Here is a 19,177-nt window from a genome sequence, read left to right on the forward strand (position 1 = left end):
TCCTTTCGATGCAGAGAAGCAGCAGCTCAGCTCCAAGTTCCCCCGGTTGCCAGATAATATGGACTTGGTTGGTGCTTTTGTTTCTCTGTTTTTGTGAATAATCTGCAGTCCGTTGGTAAAACTGCAGTTTTCATCAGGTGTGTTGGCAACCATGGATTCATATTTGTATTTCTATACTTTTTCTATTTCTGTTTGCCTTGACATTAACAGGAGCCCAACCCTGTAATTTTTATTTATTCAAACTTTTAAATTTCAATCTTCCAATCAAACCCAATGGAAAAATCCCAAATGCCATTTAAGTTAGGGATTTGAGGGCAAGATGAATAAAACTACAAAAATTTTTGTTTTTTAACAACTTATGGAGGGTCTCGGGGGGGGGGGGTCTGCATGAGTAAATCCCTCTCTTTACACTCTTAAAAGAAGCAAATTTAGTACATCAGATCATTTGGAATGAGCAAATGTTAAAAGAAATTAAACTGAAATAATTTTCTCATTTTATTAGGTAGAATCAATGATAACCCACGTTCATGTGGGAAATTAAGGAAGTTAATGAAGCACAGATGTCTTGGAGAGATGAGGTAAAACTTAGTTGTGGAAATTATGAAGCCAGAGAAATTAAGCTAAAAATGACAGTATGTTTAATTTAATTTTAGATATCTTAGTCAGACTTTAGTTTTGTTAAAGTTTTTCCAAATGTTTAAGATGTAAGATTAGGCTGCATCTTTTCTCGCAGACTATTCTAAAAATGCACATTTGGTTCAGGTTACATCCGCTGTTTAAGTTATAAGACCAGTTCTGGTCATAATAAGTTTGCATCTTCTCATCAGCATGAATGTTGTATTCATTTGGGACTTTCATCTATTTATTTGAAGCATTCTTTTTTCAAGGTTGAATGACTGCACAACCCACAGCTGCAGTGATGTTTGATGGCCCAAAGTTTGTATTTATTTCTGTGACGTTCTATTCCACACAGACTCAAATGTATACATGCAGGCTGAAACACACCCTCCCCTACAAATATTTGCTTAAATGGCCGTTGCAACTTTCTGTGAACATTTTGTGGAAAATTATGTGTTGTTTTGTTTTTTGTTTTTGTTAAGAATTCAGGCTGCGTTATTTAAAGTGTTCAGTATCATAGTGGAAGCTGGTCGGGGGTTCTCACCCATTATTGTCCTGGCCGTTCCGTCGTCAGTCAGGGAGCTCAATTAAATGTATTTTTTTCACCCCGTTGATTATGCATCAAGTTTATATGTTTTGTATATTTCTTTTGTAGTTAAAATAAGTGTCATGTTGATTCATTTATTGACTTTTACCCTATATTTAGTTGTTTTGCCTTCTTTTATTCTAAATATATTCCTGTTCATTGACAGCTAGGGGTTTAGTCGTTTTTAAGCATTCATTTGGCACATTTTGAGTTAAACTCAAAATACTAGACATGTTTTTTTAGTGTTAGTTGAGTAGTTTTTTTGTTTTTTGTTTTTTTTTGTAACTTGCTAGATGGCACTTAACCAAATATTAGGGGAGGTGTGGGTGCCCAATTCTTGAATTTTGTCTGTCATTATTTCACCCTCAGCTCTGAGCAGCACAGCTCTGCTCTGTAATGAGCAACCGCTACACAAAATAAAGTGGTCTGCAGCATCCACCACTTCCTATAGAGAAGTAACCAAACTCTGCAGTGTTGGTAGAGTGTTGCACAAAAGTGTCAAAAAACCTCTGGCAGTGTGCTCTGGTTTTGTTTCATTTTGAAATATGAGAAACCATAATTACTTGAAGCCAATTTATTGGTTCTGTCTCAGCCCCTTTAAGTGAAACTCGTCCAGTGTGAGTTTATGGCAGAAATGAGGTGCATCAAATAAATGCCAAGATGGCTTTTCTGTTTTTACCTGAAATCCACGGTCAGCTGGACATGCATCTCATCAATAACACATCACTAGTTTATCGTTTCACAAACCAGCTGATGCAGGGCTGTGACTCCCTCGGTCAGGCGCTGTACTGGTAGCTTCACTTCAACCCTCCCTAACTCAGCCCTTTCTCAAAGTCCCCAAGCAGCGGAGAAAAAAAAACAAAAACATTTTAATCAGCTAATTTATCCAAAAATTCTGACGAATCCAAACAATTACTTAGACTATAGTCATGTTTTAATGACATCCAAACCTGCATGACTAAATTTTCTCATTTTAAATTCTGACAAGACAGAAGTTGTCATCTTTGGACCAGAGTGCTTAAAAAATAAACTTCTTAATCAATCCCACAATCTGGATGCCATTAAATTGGCCTCTGGTAATAATGTAACAAACCTTGGGGTTATATTTGACCAGGACAGGCCATTAAAAGGAGCATTGAGTGATTTTTTTACCACTAAGTGAGGCTTGAACACTGTCTGTAGACCAAAAAAAGATGTGCATCAAGCCACGCCTCTCTCTATGTCCACTCCAGCTGTTATAGGTTACAGGATAAACACCCAGCAAAACAGCATCACATTTTGGAGGAAGATGAAGAAATGAAGAAGTAAGTAACTCATAACTTTCTATTGCTGTTAGCTAGACAACGTTTTGATGCGCTGGACATGCTCTCCACCATTTTGCGCCTACGCAACACGGCTGTCCCAACAGTGTATAGAACCCTTCTGGAAATAAAGTTTGTTATAACCATAAAAACACACTCAAACCACATCAGCAAAGCTTTGTTTCAGGAATGCAAGCATTAGCTATACCTGGTAGCTCCAGATCTTTTTAGCTCGGTCAAAGCTTAAAACAAAACATTAAAAACCATTTAAAATAAACCATTTGACTTTCCTGCCCAACTCAGTTGGAAGACGTTGAGCCAGGGTGAAGGCTCGTTGTCAGAGCAACAAGCAAGCAGCTCTCACTCCTTGTGAAACCTGGCCTGGGATGAGGCTTCCACGGTCAGTTCTCCTGTGAAGGGGGGCTTTCCCATGGCCTTCCTAGCAAGGCTCTGTTCTTAGGCTCAGTTTGAAGGGGCAATTTTCAGATCAACTTTTCTCCTGCCAAAGCTGAGAAAAAGTTACAACTAGCCTGTTTCCATGGCAGTCGGTTGGTTAGGTTCCGACGTTGAACAGCAGGCTGTACTTAGCTGCAATTCTGGACTGCGTCCTTGTTGGCCGGTCTCTCCAGTGTGGATGCTTTCACCGTCCATGGGCTAAGAGGGAGATGCGAGAAGGGGGGTTCAGCTTTGTTGCAGTGTTGGCACCCCATGCTGTAAGAGGCAGTCCCTGGGTGCCTGCAGAAGCGTCATGTTTCATGTTGTCTCCAACTTGCAGTCTGATTTTTCCTCATGGCTTGATTGCACAACAAGTGGCAGCTGTTCACATGCACCTAGATGCACTCGCAGCAGGTCCGGCTATGTAAACAAGAGACTGGAGAACAACACAGAGAGATGTCATACCATATTCTATGTATAAAGATACCTTTAGTTCTTCCCAAAACAATATTTTAGTTCTTTATATCTAAAGTAGTGAAATTTTGCTTATTGGTCCTTTTAAATCTTATTTTAAACATGTTTCCAGGGTTTCCTTTTTTCACCTCGGGAATATTGCCGAAATTAGAAATATTTTGTCAAAGAGTGATGCTGAAAACTAGTCCATGCAACTGTTGCTTCAAGGCTGGACTATTGTGATTCTTTACTATCAGGAAGTCCACAAAATGCAGTTTGAAGCCTTCAGCTGATCCAAAATGTTGCAGCATGAGTTCTGATGAAGATCAACAAGAGGGATCATGTTTCTTCTTTTTTAGCTTCCCTTCATTGGCTTCCTGTTAAAATTCTCCTTCTAACGTATAAAGCCCTTAATAATCAAGCTCCATCATATATCAGAGCTCTGATTACCCCTTATGTTCCTAACAGAGTACTTCGCTCTCAGACTGCAGGTCTGCTGGTGGTTCCTAGAGTCTCTAAAAGTAGAATGGGAGGCAGATCCTTTAGCTATCAGGCTCCTCTCCTGTGGAACCAACTCCCAGTTTTGGTCCATGAGGCAGACACCCCGTCTACTTTTAAGACTAAGCTTAAAACCTTTCTTTTGGATAAAGCTTCTAGTTAGAGTGGCTTATGATACCCTGAGCTATCTGTAAAGTTTCTTGCACTGTGACAATCCTATGCACTGTAAAGTTTTTTTTGTTGTTAAACTTCTTACAAGGATAAGTGTATGTAAACTTCTGACTGGAGTTGACTATAGCTGTGATTTGTTTGGTCAAGTCACAATCAAATCCTCTTCTTTCCACTCCGAAAAAAGAAACCACCAGAGAGAGAGCAACGCAAGTGCTCCAATTGTAGTCTGATTGTCTGTCTATTGGGACACATACAGAGAAGAAGAACAAAAAGAAATGAATTCACAGCTCATGCATTCAGGGGAATGGATGTGGCTGGGATGAAGTGATGATCATCTCTGTTCTCCGCTAAAATGAAAAATGATGGCGAGGGAGCTCGGTGCCATTTCCTGCCTGGCACAGGAAGCGCCCATCTGGAGCCGAGCGCCGTCTGTACTCCGTTGTTTCTCTGTGTGTGCCGTTGTAATAACTCTTGTCGCTGCTGTTCTCTCTCCGTATTGTTTTTATTTCTAAAGCAAGGTGCAACAGGGAAACCATATGCCTGATTTAAGACGCTGTATTGTGAGTGAAGTGATCAAATGGACACAAAGAGTGTGGAGTAACTCATTTGAAGGGAAGGGTGAACAGGCTCTGTGTGTGTGTGTGTGTGTGGGGGGGGGGGGGTTGCATGTTGGTAGCTGCCTGTAAGACTGTGACATCCAACCATCCGCCAGAAAGGCAGGAGGCAGCCACTCATCACCAGCGTGACATCCAACGTGTGGCAAGAAGAGGGAAGAAAGTTATCCATCAACACACGATGCAGGGACGACTGCACCCTCAATCACACACACACACACCCTCAATCACACACACACACACACACACTTGCCGCTTTCATATTTCATTTGAGTCATCAAGAGCAACTGTCTCCGAAAGGAAATCTCTGATTGTACGTCACGCTCTCCCCGCTCAACAACATTATAATGCATTTTCTCTTGTAATGAAGTGACTGCTGCTGCTCCCCACAGGGCGAATGTTCAGAAGAGGCAGACAAACTGAAGGCACCAGAGGAGGGGAGCAGGAATTCAAGTGTGAACAGAAAAACAGCCCACAGCCAAACACTTTCACAGAGACGCTGAAAGCAAGCGCATGAATTCATTTAAAGGAACCGAACTAGCGATTCTTAAATATAAAGAATGAATCCATGGCAGCATCTGTAATTTGTATTTACATACATGGATTTGAAAAAAAAACAAAAAAAAACAGTCTGTTTAAAAGTGACTCCAAAGTGGCTTAAGTGTGCTTCTATGAGGAATTTCTATTCTTGGATTCTTCCAGAAAACTAACTAAAAAATTCATAATTTCCTATGAGACATGATAAAAGACTACAAATCGGGCTTTGCTGCATTATTGAGGCCGCCATGGAAATTATAGAGACTTAGCGCCATCCAGTGGTTTAATCTTGTGCCGTCGAACTGGTTCGCTGAGCCACAGACTTGAGTTTAGACACATTGCTTTCCTGTCTGACCTCATGGGGAAATAGATGCCTGAAGGTGCCACATTCATCAGTTCAATCAATCATATGCAAGTGCAAACGATATGCAAATGTCCAGCCATCGCACCATTCAGAGAGGAGATCTGTTCTGTGGCCCAGGGTGCATCAACTCTCCAGGCAAAACTACAACTAAAGGCCTTGTGAAGATGCTGGTAGAAATGCAACTCAGAGAGGATGCAGGTTAAAAAAACTCATAATCATCAGGAAAGAAAGTTAATACAGACATGGAAAAAAATATTAAAGCAACACCTCAAGACATCAAGTTAGAGCTAGGGTGCAAATACGTCTTCGTGACGGACGCTGACCCTTAAATTGCCCCAAAATTTGTTACAAAGTGGGTTAAAGTAAAAGTTGCTGAGCGGCAGTCACAAAGCCCTGATCTCAGGGTGTGGACAGAGAGCAGAAAAAGCTGTGTGCGATCAAGGCGGGCTACAAACCTGACCCGATTACACCAGTTACTACCAAATCTGTTTAAAACTCTAAAATGATGTAATTATTCACATTTCACAGTTAGTATGTGTACAGACTGTACTCCTCTGTGATGCTGGACCTTATAGTTAAAATTCACAGCTAATAAAAAAAAAAATTCTATTTCTATGCAAAACAGTGCAAATAGTAAGATAATGACTCAAACTGCTTAATGCGGAGGAGATGACTTCCTCACCACCCCTCTTTATACTCTGCCTACCCTGAGGAGAAGTTACACAGACCCCTGCTGTCTCATCCACTGGGGCAATGCTGCCCCCTGGTGGTAAATAATGTGAAAATTCCCACTAAGGTAGTAGTCGGGCATGACAAAAACATTTTTTTTTTTTTTTTTTTTTTTTTTGCTTTTGGTCTTGATCTATTTTGTGAAAGAAGAGATCACGTTCTCAAAATGAGTGAGTGAGAAAAGCCTGACCTCGATATTTTACTGGAAGGAAGACTGCAGCGGTTTCTGCGGCGATAACCAACAGACGTCGCTGCAGCATGCAGAACAGCCAGAATAATGAATGAGTGATGAATAATGGAGGAATAATGAAGAATAATGACTCAGGGTTAAAACACACGATCATGGATACACACCCTGATGTGCACACTCATGAGAGCTGATAATTATACAGCATTACCATTCATCTTCCTCTCAGAAACAACGTGGCCCCCCTCTCACCTGCGGTGCACACAGCTTCAGTGACCATTTAATGTCCTGCTCACCTGTTCAGTTTTGCACAAGTTAATCAGTACATCTTTCCCACGTGTGGTAGAAACCAGGTTGTTGTTTTCTAATTTTAGTATTTTCTATGCAATTTTATATATTTAATTAATTAACATCAATCATACTTGTTCATACCTCAACATAATGGTTCAGAAGAGGTGTTTGGGTTTTTACTTGCGTGGTTAAGAGGAAGGAACATTTGGGTAGAGGCCATGGTCACACCTTGGTCCTTCTCTGTGGCAATAAGGAAACTGTGGGTGTAGTCATCTAAAAAAAGGTTCACAGTACAACAAGCTAAAGTGATGGAAACATTTTTACAGGAAGCAACATCTGCATCTAACACTTTTATGAAAACAGGAAGGTTAAAGTCATATCTAAAATACAGTGCACTGGTAAAGTAACTAGAGCTTTCAGTGTAGTCTCTAATGGGATTTTATGTGACATACCGACAGAAAGTAGTCCGCAGTAGTAAAGTAGAATGGATTTTATATTTTTGCATGTAGAAATACAGACAATATCAGTGTGCAATTATTTCTAAACCATTTTTCCTCTGATCTCTCTAAATAAAACCAAATACAGCCACATATGTAAAAAAGACTCCACCTTTGTGTAATTTATTCTCAGCATGAATGCAGCTGTTCTATGAAAGCCTCAGAGGTTTGTTAGAGAACATTAGAGAACAAACAGCATCATGAAAACCAAGGAACCATGCAGGCAGGGCAGGGGGGACGTTTTGGAGAACTTTAAAGCAGAGTCGGGTTAAACAACATTATCTCAAGCTTTGAACATCTCCCAGAGCTCTTTTCAGTCCATCACCTGATCGTGGACGGTGGATGGACCACCTTCAGACCTACCAAAACAGTTCAGACCATGAATTCTGATCAGCTTCCTTTTTACGGCTGAAAAAAACAGCCCCACAACTTCTTCTTCTACATGTTTACCCTCATGGCTCTGAGGTCTTGTTCTCTAACGTTCTCTTACAAATTCTGAGGTCTTCATAGATCAGTTAGATTTATTTTGAGTTTATATTACTCACCTGTGAACTCTCATAACTAGACAAATTTTGAAAGCAGTAGATTGCTCTGACATATTTAGTGAGTTTAGTGTAAAGAGAGCTGAATGCAGATTCACATCACGCTTTTAAATTCTGAAAACCAGGAATCATTCCTTCCACTTCAAAACAATGCTGTACTTTTCGTTGTTTCGTCAAATAAAGCCTCCCAAAAATACAAAATATTTGTGGTTGTAATGTAAAAAGTAAAAAAAATCTTAGACTGTGTATACTTTTGCAGTTTGTCCCATGTAAAGCATATCTTTGCTTTAGAAAAATAAGCTCAGGACTATTGTGGTTTTTTCAAATGTATTATATTCAATGAATGAGAATTGTGTCTATATGAATAATAAGACATACTAAGGACATAATCTGTCTGAGTTGATTGAATTGGACTTTGTGAAGTGCCTTGAGATGACGTGTGTTGTTAATTGGAGCAATAAAAATTGAATTGAATTAAAGACAGTCAGGTCTGGAGGTATTTTGAAGGATGACTGAGTTTCAGTCCCAAAAACATAAAAATAGGTCAGTGCTATGATATGTTCTCATTAAACTTTATTTTCTCAATAAAAAATGGAAAGCTTATGTCTTGTTGTCTGCGTGTTATCTGTAATTTGTGTGCATTCTGAGCCGATATGCGCCTCATAAACAATTCCATTATGTTAACACATAATGGTGATAAAGGTCCTTGATTCTTGAGTTGACCTCAGTAGCAAAGTATTCAGTGGCATACACAGCCCTTTGTACGAGTAACTTACAGCATATCTGAGGATAGATCTATTATTTACACGTTGAACTCTTTAAGTAGCCGAGCAAATGGAACAGTTTACAACACACCTGTCTGATGTGGTTTGGGTGTTATCTTTCTGTTTTTCCCCCCCTAACAAAACCCAAAAAAAAAAAAAAAACGCCCACATGCATTGCAGGAGCAGTTTGAAGAGACAACGTAAAAATGGAGCAACTTCTACTGACCTGTTCTCTATAATTTAACCCAGTTACGATGTTTTGAAATGAGTTGAGTCACAGAGTGTAGGAAGAACAGCAAAGGAGCACAAAACGTTATGCAAAAAGACCTCCGGCTCTCACGCAGAGCCATTGAATTAAACGTTACATACTGCTTTCACTGTTTATATCGGGTTTTCATCAAGCCCACTCAGGACTTTGGTTCCACTGCGTGTTGTGAAACCTGTATCCATCCGCTTTTCACTCAGGACAGTATCTGTTAGTTTGTTTTAGCAACACTTTAGTGATGCAAGAGAAACCACTTCCTTTATTGTAGGAACATCACAATGTCACATTTGTCAGTGCATTTGCAACAACACTTTAAGAGCTACAGCCCAGTTCCTCTGCTAATTATGCCTGAAATTATATTTGGGTACTTCTGCTTAATTCTTCATCTTTTCAAGGAAAATATTTCCCCTTACTGCTGTACTGCTCTTGTTTTACTATTTCAGCTACGTTGCCTTAAATAAAAGACAATCGTAATCAGATGAAATTAACATAGTGTCCTGCTGCAGAACCCAAGTGGGCTTAATTGTTTTATGGATGGTGGCGAATGCGAGAGAGCAGAATTCATGGCCCCATCAACAATAGGAAGCCATCTTGGTCCTGAAGCTCTGGGTTTCTTGTGATCCCGTAAGGTGAGTTGTTGATGTGATTTATGTAGGATGGCCACTCGTGGGCAGGTTCACCCCTGAAAAACGACTTGTAACTTTTTCCAGACAAGAAGAATGGAAGAAATGAGTTTCTAATGTGCTCAGTTGGCACATGATGGGTTGATTTCTAAGACATTTTAACATATTTCATGTTGCCAGACAAGTTCTTGATTCTACAATTTATCATAAATGTTTGTTTTTTTTTGTTTGTTTTTTTACATTGAGCTCTGTTTAAATGGACTGAACTTGTCATACTAACCACTCACTTCACACTATAGCCACATTCAGACACCAATATGCAGATCAGGAGGAAACTTGGGGTTAAGTGCCTTGCCCAAGGGTACATCGTCATTAAATGACTAGGAAGCAAAAGCATGCATATGCATATCCAGTCGGGCTATTCTGAGTTCGATTCCTTTGTCTTGTGCAGAGCAAAAATAAAATCCAGTTTACTCCTCCTAGCAGCCAGTGAGCGGCTGCCTCAGGTGAGCGCTCTAATCAGCCTACCTGCCTGCTACAATCTGAGCAGCAATCTCAGCACGAGCCTGAAGGGGACTTCTGTCGGAGATATGAAACTTTGAGACCAAATGGGTTCACTGTCTGATAGACTTGCCTGCCAGCTTTGTTTTAAAAAAAAAATGCAATAAAAGGCAGTTGGGTAAAAAAAAAAAAAAAAAAAAAAACACTGTATCCCCTGCAGGTTATAACTGATAGGCAGGTTTTAAATGTTAGAAAGTGACGGCCTCTTCTCAGACCTCGGCTGATTTTCTATGCACATGGTACGAATAACAATAACTGATCCTTTTTTTCCCCTCCCATTCTTGGAACTTGTATAAATGATAATTGCAACGTTTTTTTGTTTGCTTATTTTTATATGTATATATATAAAGGGAACTTGGGACTTCTCTACTTCCAGTTTGCCTCTCTCCTACTTCCTTCTGTCTCACCTGGGTTTTGGGTTAATCAGTTTTGCGCATCAGACACAGAGGTAACAGCAGGATGTTCATCACATACAACATGTTTCTTGGCTTTGTTCTGTTTTTTTCCCTGTGTACGAGCACAGGTAAGTGAAATTTATTAGATTTACAAAAATGAGGTGAGATTGTTCTGACGCTTATTAAAAATCTGGTTTCTTTTCAGTAAAATCTGCTACAAGCATCCAACCCACGTCTACACAATACCCGACGACCACAATTACAATAGCAGGTATACGGTTGGATTTTGCTATTTGTTTGTTACAAATAGAAATACTGGAAAGATTTAGGCTATTAACTTTTATGGATAAAATCATTATGAATATTTTACATATTTTAGCAAGTTCCCCACACAGTCTGAAAAAATGTGGAATCGGTTTTTGGGATTAGGACGAGTATGAAAACATTTTTAAAGCTTGGAAACTTTTCATTATTTGATTCGGGGGAAAAAAAATCTGTAAAATTAAATACGGATTGCTTTCTACAATGATGTTTATTTGTGTCATTTATCTTTAATTTTCAACATCACAACTTGTTCAAGTTACAAAAAAAAAATTTGAAAGTTTACTACTTCATTGGTTCATCTTAACGCCTTTAAATCAAGGTTTTCATCTGGGCGTGGATACGGTACTAAAGCGACCAATGAAACGGTGGAAGAATCTGAATTTGACAGACTGGAGAGACTTAGACAGACTTTATTGTCATTCAACTACACAATGTGCATTTGAGCAAAATTTCGTTGCAAAGCTCAGAGTGAAAAACAGGAGGCAAAAGAAAAACATTGTTTAAAGTAGCAATAAGCTGAATTTCACCACTAGGTGTGCTGTTGAGCACTATCTGTAGACCAAAACAAGATGTATGGCAAGCCACGCCTCTCTCTAATTCTAAAATCTAAGCAACAGACCAGTTATCTGTTTCAATTGTAAATTTTTTGTCAAAAAATAGAATGCCCTGAATGTACACGAGGATCAAGCTGACAAGCCCACCAGGCTGTATTAAACAACGTTGTGTTAGCTGGGCTACCGGCTACTCGCCTCACATAACAGTAATGCCTGGCCCGTTGCTGGCCAACCTCCAACAATTAATCCACATGCCACAATTGTAACATTACATTGATTCAAATCAACGTAGCAACACAAGTCTAAAGGTGCGTTCACACTGGCGTGACAAAGTCGCCACTTTTGTGTGCCTGACATTATCAGCAGTTTCTTGGTCTCTGCTGCAGTCCTTCACCCCACGTCACAGCCACACACAGTTCCTGATTGGTGGTCGCAGCACGAAAAGACACAAAAGTTCTGCCTTTTCAATTCCAACAACTGTTGCTTTGCATCCATCACAGGTTTCGTGTCACTCTGGCTTCGCTTTAATCAGCAACATCAGCTTGTTTTGCGTCAATAGAATTGCCTCTGTGGCCTCGCTTCACGTCGCTTTGCGAGGCCAATGTAAATACTCGTTTTGTCTCTTTCCTTATCTGACAACTTCTTTGCCAAAGACCATTGTTTTGTTTTGTTTTGTTTTGTTTTGGGGTTTTTTTGTTTCTGTTTGTGGTAACAATGGGTCCTGATCGACTGTGGGTGAATGTGAAGGTGACATTAATGGGGAGGGCGGAGCTAAGCCCTGAGTGGCAGCTGTTCATATGCAAGAACACGCATGTGCAGCCAGCACGGCTTTGAAAACAACAGACTGGTAAACAACACAGAGAGATGGCGTTTGACGTCATAGGTTACCAAAAAAGATAACTTTCTTCACAAAACTACTTTTAGTTCTTTCTATCTAAAATACTGAAATGTAGCTTATTGCTCCTTTAAGTGTTTGTTATTTGTCATGAATGTAGGAGCAAATCAAAAAAGACATACAGAAAAGTTATGTGTACAATGAATTATCCAAGTTTTTGTAAGGCAAGGCAAATTTATTTGTATAGCACATTTAAGTACAAGGACAATGCAAAGTGCTTTACGTGATTAAAACACGGGAAAATAAAAACAGAATAAAAGTCAGTTGAAATAAAATATAAGAACATTTAAACAGAATGAAACATGGGGAAATAGAAACTAAAAGCAGCTGGACTACAAACTTAAAGTAATAATGTTTCAGTAAACAGTTTAACTAGAACAGTCAAAGGCAATCATAAACAAATGTGTTTTTAATCTTGATTTAAAAGATCTCAGGCTTTTTGGCACTTTTACAGTTTTATGGAAGTTTGTTCCAGATAGGTGGAGCGTAGAAATGTAGCAACAGAATTTATTGCAACCATTAACGGACCATATGGTTGTGCAGATAGTACAGTTAGTGCAATGAAGGATATTCCACTCTAAGCGATAAACATTATTGAAATAAAAGCCAATCAGTGGGTCCAGATGGAAAAAAAGAAGTAAAATGGGTTGTTATCAAACTCCTAAATTAGCAGCTAACTTCCACGATTGACTTTCTTGGTTGAGACCAACTTATTTTCTTCTATTTTAATTCACAAAAGAGATCCTGTCAAAACAATTCATCTCCAGTGGTATTGCCCAGGCTGTCCAAAACATGAAGCATATAACCTTCCTAGGTTAAGTGTCTTCATCCAACTACCAGCAGCATTTAAGCTTTCTAATTACTGTGACTGAAAAGACAGTTTAAAGTTGAATTAAGGTTGATTGCTTAATTTAAATTTAGAAAATCAGAAAGCTTTGAATTTATCAGCCATGACTTCAAGGATTTGTTCTCAACGGGGCTAAATTACATTTGGAAAACTTGCAATAATGTTGAGCATTGCAGTGATGATATACTGCAATAAATCAACAACTAAATCAACTTAGCTAAACAGTGTTAATATCTTTATGCTTTGGATTCATTGCAAACAAAAAGCTTAGAAAGTGAATAGTCTATCTAGCTATTAAACAAAGAAATGCATTATTCACAACTCAGCAGCATGGTTAATATATATAACAAAATCTATGGTATATTCATTTAGTTCGGATTCTATGCTAAATTATGGTCATCTTTTTTGTGTATAATTACAAATGTAGTCAAAAAGCGTTCCCCTCAAGGTACGTTCACACCGAACGCGAACAAGGCGATTGATTTTCCTGTTATCCTCATGCATAGGTGCGTTCAGGGAACAAATTAAAGGTCGGCGATGCAAATGACCCGTTTCGAGCGACGGGAATTGCAAGAAATGGGCAGACAGAGCGACGCAAAACTACAAATGGCACGGTAGATGTACGATTGAAGTTAAAAAATTTGGAGTGAAATTCTCATGGCGTTAAAGGTGCCCCTCCTCCTTTTATTTAAGCAAAAAAAATGCTTTTTAAGTGTTACATATATAGACAGTACAATTGGGCTATATTTTGATTGGGAAATTATGGATTTATTGACCGAAAATGCCTTCAGTTGGTGTCCCCGGGTGAAGGACCAGAACTTGTCTCTGGACTCGTCTCTGGAGGACCTGGTGGACCATGGGACGCCTCTGCCATTGTTCAGCTTTCCACATTACATACAGCACCATGACTCGCTCAGTAAAATCCATCTCCCCCGCTCCGTGAGTTAATAATTGGAAGCAGGTCCTCATGCTCGATCCTGGACAGAAGGAAGTACCGCTGAAAGCAATCATCATCTACACGTAGCTACAGGTTGTGGTACTGGCTGAACCAGTTGCTTCTCTAGAAGATCTGGTGGACCCAGGGGTGCCGCCGTTGTTGTTCTGCTTTCCACATTACACACAGCGCTGAGACTCACTCTGTAAAACTGATAGAAGATGTCTGTAGTTTTGTGCCACAAGAATCAGTCACAGGGCAGTAGCTCCCTGATACTATTGTACTCGCTGAGCCGGGTGCGTCTATGTAGGATCTGGTGGACTTCAGGCCATTGTTTGGATTTCCTCATTAAATACAGAACCATGACTCGCTCGGTAAAATCCATCTCCACCACGGTGAGTTGAACAGACAGAAAGAACCGGCAACTGCATTGACGCTTCTCCTATTTAATGATGCGGTGAAGCGCGCTGAGGGGAAACTAGCTGTGTTGTTAGCGTGTTATGGATTGTTTGAGAGAGAAAAATTTAAGGTCAAGCAACCAACGGCAGACGATCAACGCAAATAATTTATCTTTTTCGTGCTCGGTGTGAACGTACCTTTGATCTGTTGATGTAGTCTAGAATTATGGCCGTATTTTTGTTTGTTTGAAATCCTAATTCTTAGAAATATTCAGAAATCTATCTACCTATACGATGAAGAGAGAAAACTTGTTTGTTTAAACAAAGAGGAATTAATTGTATTCAAAAGGTCATTGAAAGAAATGTTAAATAGAGAAAGTGAGAGGCACATTCACAAAAATCATTTGCATGGGCCAAAAATGGGCAAATTGGACGTTTCAATTCAGTACGATTTCCTACATTACAAGACAAAAATACTTTACTTTCACAAACTAAAAACTAAACTAAAAGAGTTTGTTTGTGGTTTTAAAGAAAGCTTTTTTATCCCAAAAAACCCAGGTTTTCATCATACTGTAATTTTGTAGACTCCTCATCTTTCTGTTTCTCAGAAAGCAGAAATGAAAAATGGAGGTTTTGTCTAATATTTTCCTATATTTCATAGATCATCCAATAAAACCTATTAAATATAGTGGTGTAGTTTTGCTGTTTAAAGTTTAGGTAAGAAAGTAATACACTACAGCTATGATTTATGTGGGGGAAATTATGCATATCTATTCAAACATTTTAATAATAATGATAGGTCTTAGCCATCGCATTACATCTGTCAGACTTCACTAACAGTGAAAGATAACTGACTTTATGCTGTGTCGACCATAAACCTGTGGGCTGATGAGATACATTGCAGTTAGAAATACTACTGTGTAAAAAAAACGTAACAAAACCCCTTCAGTATGATAGTTGTCAATGAAAATATGACATGTGTCTTATCGTCCTTTGTTTATTTTCACCATAGATGCAACATCAGTAATGCCAGTTGACCTGCGCATTGTGGCCACACCAGACTACCCGGTAGCTGCAGGTCAACAAGTCCAACTACGCTGCATAACAAAACCCTTATCACCAGCTATTATGTGGTCCAGGTACAACCTTCAAAATGGGAGCTGGGAAAATGTGGGTTTAGGTACGGACCTGGTCCTCACCGAGCCAAAAGAAAGTGGCCGTTACCGGTGTGAGATCCGCAACGATTTGAAGAGCATGAGCCAGAGTCATATGGTGTACATCGTCTACATGCCAACAATGGGTCAGTTGTTTTGTCTTCTAGATAATCTCTCCTCCATTAATACATGATAACATTTAATTTCTAAACATATAAACAATTCAACATTTACCTGGCTTCTAACCGCAGGTACCATGTTGAAAGTTACAGGAGCATCTTAGCATATGATTGGAAATGGAATTAATTATTATTTTTTGGTTAAAAAGGGAAACTTTTTTGAATCGTTACACACAGTGGTATGTTTAAAACAATTATTTTTTGTTAATTATCCATGAAACTGAACTTTGGACTAATGAATGACCAAAGTTTAGTTTATTGGAAAGCTAGAATTTTGCTTAAGACCAATAAAAAAGAAAAATTTTAATTCTATCAAGTAGTTTGAATTGTGCTTCTCCACTCAAAAGAGGTTTGATATCCACAAGGTGTCATTTCAACTGGAATCCACTCAATGACCAAACAATTTTACTTTCTTTTAATATTTATTGTCAGACATTAATTACCAGGGATTTTGCAGGTGGAACAACTTTCAACAATTAATTCAAAGACAAAACTGAAAGATTGTACTAGAAACTTAGATTTGTTTTATACATAAATTGTTGCAATTTAAATCAATAAACCACCTTTTTTCCCTCCACCAAAACATATCTATGTATGTAAAATGTTGATGATATACATTTTAACCTTGTGTTTTGTGGTACTTTGAGCCAGTGAGTGAAAACACCAGTCTCTACCCTGTTTGGAAAGGAACTTTTAGTGATTAAAGTGTAAAACCCTTCTATGCTAGTGCAAGTGGATCTCATATAAGCCAAATTAAAACAAAAGTGGCAACTTAGAAATCCTGGTTGCTCAGTCAGTCGGGTTACTTCTCATACACTGAGCTTCTGTACAACTTCTCTTCATCGCTCCTTGTAAAATCTCTGAATAATAAATCCTTCAGATATATTTTGAAGTACTGCAGATATGATCCTCTTCCTAGCTATTCTCCTTCTATCTTATTTGCGGTCATGTTTACCTCTGGGGCTGTGTTCCCTACTGATGCTTCCCCCTTTTAGCAACCTTAGACGAGTGTTGGGCTATTTTTGCATCTTTTTTCGTCTCCTTTTTTTTCAAAACCAGTGAAGTGGGTTTAAAAAAACCGCAGCCACATATTCACATAATATTTAAAAAGGGGTTAATGTGGTTAGATCAGGCCTACCACTGAGCTACAGTGCTGTGCATCACCTTGAAAGTCCCTCTACCACAGGAACATTACAGATGGGTTCCTGTCCTCTTCTCCTCAAGCTGGACTTGACTAATACTGATATTTTATGGGCAGTACAAACAGATGGATCTTCAATGGGTAACAAATATACAGGTGAAAATGTTCAAAACGTTTTAAAAAAACCTTTGTCTTGACGTTTCTGTAGCTCTAACAAACCACTAACCTCCCCCCTCCATAGCTTGTTGATCTGCTCCACAATGAACCTCCTGAATTTCCCTGTTTCTCTGTCCCACTTTCACATCTAAAGAAAAAAAAGACAGCTTGACAATTATCCAGCAATTACAAGTTTAGTGGAAGGAAAAAAAAGAGTGGTAGAAAAGGCACGCAGCCAACAGAGATAACCACAGCCTTGAGAGGATTGTCAAGTAATGCCCATTTAAGAGCATCGGAGAGACAGAAGGAGTGAAGTTTCAGTGCTTTAAGAGTCTTCACACACTGATATAATCAGCCCATGGGCTACAAATGTCACATTCCTTGCATTCTCTCCTAAACAAGAGAAAAATTTTAATGTTTCCCACCAAGACTGAAGAGAGAAACAACTGGCCTGTTACTCAGTGGTCCAAAGACATCTTTTGAGATTAAAGTCAGTCTTGCATTTCATGGGGAAATCAAAATTTTAGAAGATAATATAAGAAATTTCTTTATCGTTCCACAATGGGAAAATTCAAGCGTGACAGTGGCAAAGACACAGACAGAGTTACACACAATTAATAGTGAGAAAAAAAGAAGAAGAAAGGACAAGCTAGTCTAATTTTAAGTTGGTTCTAAAGAAACACCAAGAATAAAAAGTAAATACCAGAGTAAATATTGCACAATTGTTGATAATATGACATACTCAGGTGAAAATATGTAATATTAAAGTTTAACAGTGGAAAAACAAAACTCTAGCCTAATTATAGAACTAAGATAATACAATATATAAGATATGCATGATAGTACACGAGTGGAGAGGCACAGAATCCAAGTTAAATCTGTATAATACTGTTTTTAAGTATCATCATTTAAACTGAATTAAATTTACTTTTCATTATTGTTATTTATCAGAATACACTAGTAATGCTTCCTGCAGTGGAATCAACAGAATCTCCCTTAAACTAAGATAATAAACCGTCATAGTTGAACCATATTGATAGATCTCCAGAACTAAAACATGCAGGCGAGCTTCAACACATCGACCGTTTTCATGTCTGTTGTGGCATTAAAACCTAAAGCCTTTTTCTGTGTTGATGGTCTGTTTTCCCCATAGGAGAGAGGTTAGGAAAAGCGGCCTTTGCTCTTTCGGTTCTGAACATGATCGCCATCGTTGCTGGTCTTCTGTGGCTGTGCTGGCACCAATTTGGTGACCAGCTGAGCGCCTTGAACGCTCCAAAGAAGGGTAAAGACAACTGCTGACCAATTCTGGTTGCTTTAAATTTACAGTTAAATCATCTGTGGCTCTTTACAATATATTCATTTTCTACCAGATCTTCCTGCACCTCCGGTGGTGACCCCAAAGTGAGTCTTACCATACCAGTACTTCATTCTGTCCTAGTAAAAATGTGCCGTGTGCCCAGAATAATCGAAAATTTGCTTTCTGCAGGGTTTTGCCCCCTTTGAGTGGTTCTGATGGGGACGTGTACATGAACTACACAAGCGATACGCAAGCCTACACTGACCTCAATCCTTCCCATGTAGCAGGGGATGGGTTTTACTCCACTCTGTCGTAGCTGCAGACCTGAGCGGCTGTGGAGGCAAATAATCGTTCGGTTGCTATGGTCATGCACAGCCCAGCAGCACTGTGTGAACTTCCTTGTTGCACGGTTTCAGATAGATTGATGCCAGCGTGGTTAAAGTCATCTGCGGTTCCCATCCAGGTTGGAGAAAAGGTTTTTGTTGATTTCCTTTTTAAACGGACCGTGCAGTTATCTCCCAGCTGTCTTTCTGTGTTTTATTTTTTTTTAAATCGGTAAAGTATCTTCAAATCCACAACATTGCACAACTGATAAAAAAGGTCATAAGAACATGTTTCCTGTGTATTTTTTTTTTTTTTTTTTGCTTGTTTTTGAGAGTACTATCTTTTAGGATTAAGATCAGCATAACACGAAGCAAACGTGAGTACAGCTTCACTGATTTTAAAAGGGATTAAAGTGACACCATAGTGTACAGTATTTACAACAGATCATGGTGTGAACATGGTGTGAAAGGATGTCCTTCCTTTCAGATTTATCTTTTCCTTAACTCGTTTCACACCTAAAGGTGTGAAAGAAGACAGAAGGTA

General features: G+C 39.0%; 1 protein-coding gene across 1 annotated transcript; it reads left to right on the plus strand.

Moving 5' to 3' along the window:
- Positions 1-15,399: 15,399 nt before the first annotated feature.
- On the plus strand, positions 15,400-18,939 carry LOC105927622. Its single transcript, XM_012864488.3, has 4 exons — positions 15,400-15,683; positions 18,167-18,295; positions 18,384-18,414; positions 18,500-18,939. Exons 1-4 carry the CDS (start codon positions 15,410-15,412, stop codon positions 18,624-18,626), a joined length of 561 nt encoding a protein of 186 aa, XP_012719942.2. The 5' UTR covers positions 15,400-15,409; the 3' UTR covers positions 18,627-18,939.
- The last annotated feature ends 238 nt before the right edge of the window (positions 18,940-19,177 follow it).

This window comes from Fundulus heteroclitus, chromosome 19, assembly GCF_011125445.2.
Source record: "Fundulus heteroclitus isolate FHET01 chromosome 19, MU-UCD_Fhet_4.1, whole genome shotgun sequence".
In the NCBI taxonomy this organism is placed as follows: domain Eukaryota; kingdom Metazoa; phylum Chordata; class Actinopteri; order Cyprinodontiformes; family Fundulidae; genus Fundulus; species Fundulus heteroclitus.

Excerpts from the sequence above, each read along its gene's own strand:
- LOC105927622 (XM_012864488.3), top strand. The coding sequence starts at position 15,410 with ATGCCAGTTGACCTGCGCATTGTGGCCACACCAGACTACCCGGTAGCT. Across the intron at positions 15,684-18,166 it reads CGTCTACATGCCAACAATGG|GAGAGAGGTTAGGAAAAGCG; the intron begins GTCAGTTGTTTT and ends TTTTCCCCATAG. Across the intron at positions 18,296-18,383 it reads CTTGAACGCTCCAAAGAAGG|ATCTTCCTGCACCTCCGGTG; the intron begins GTAAAGACAACT and ends ATTTTCTACCAG.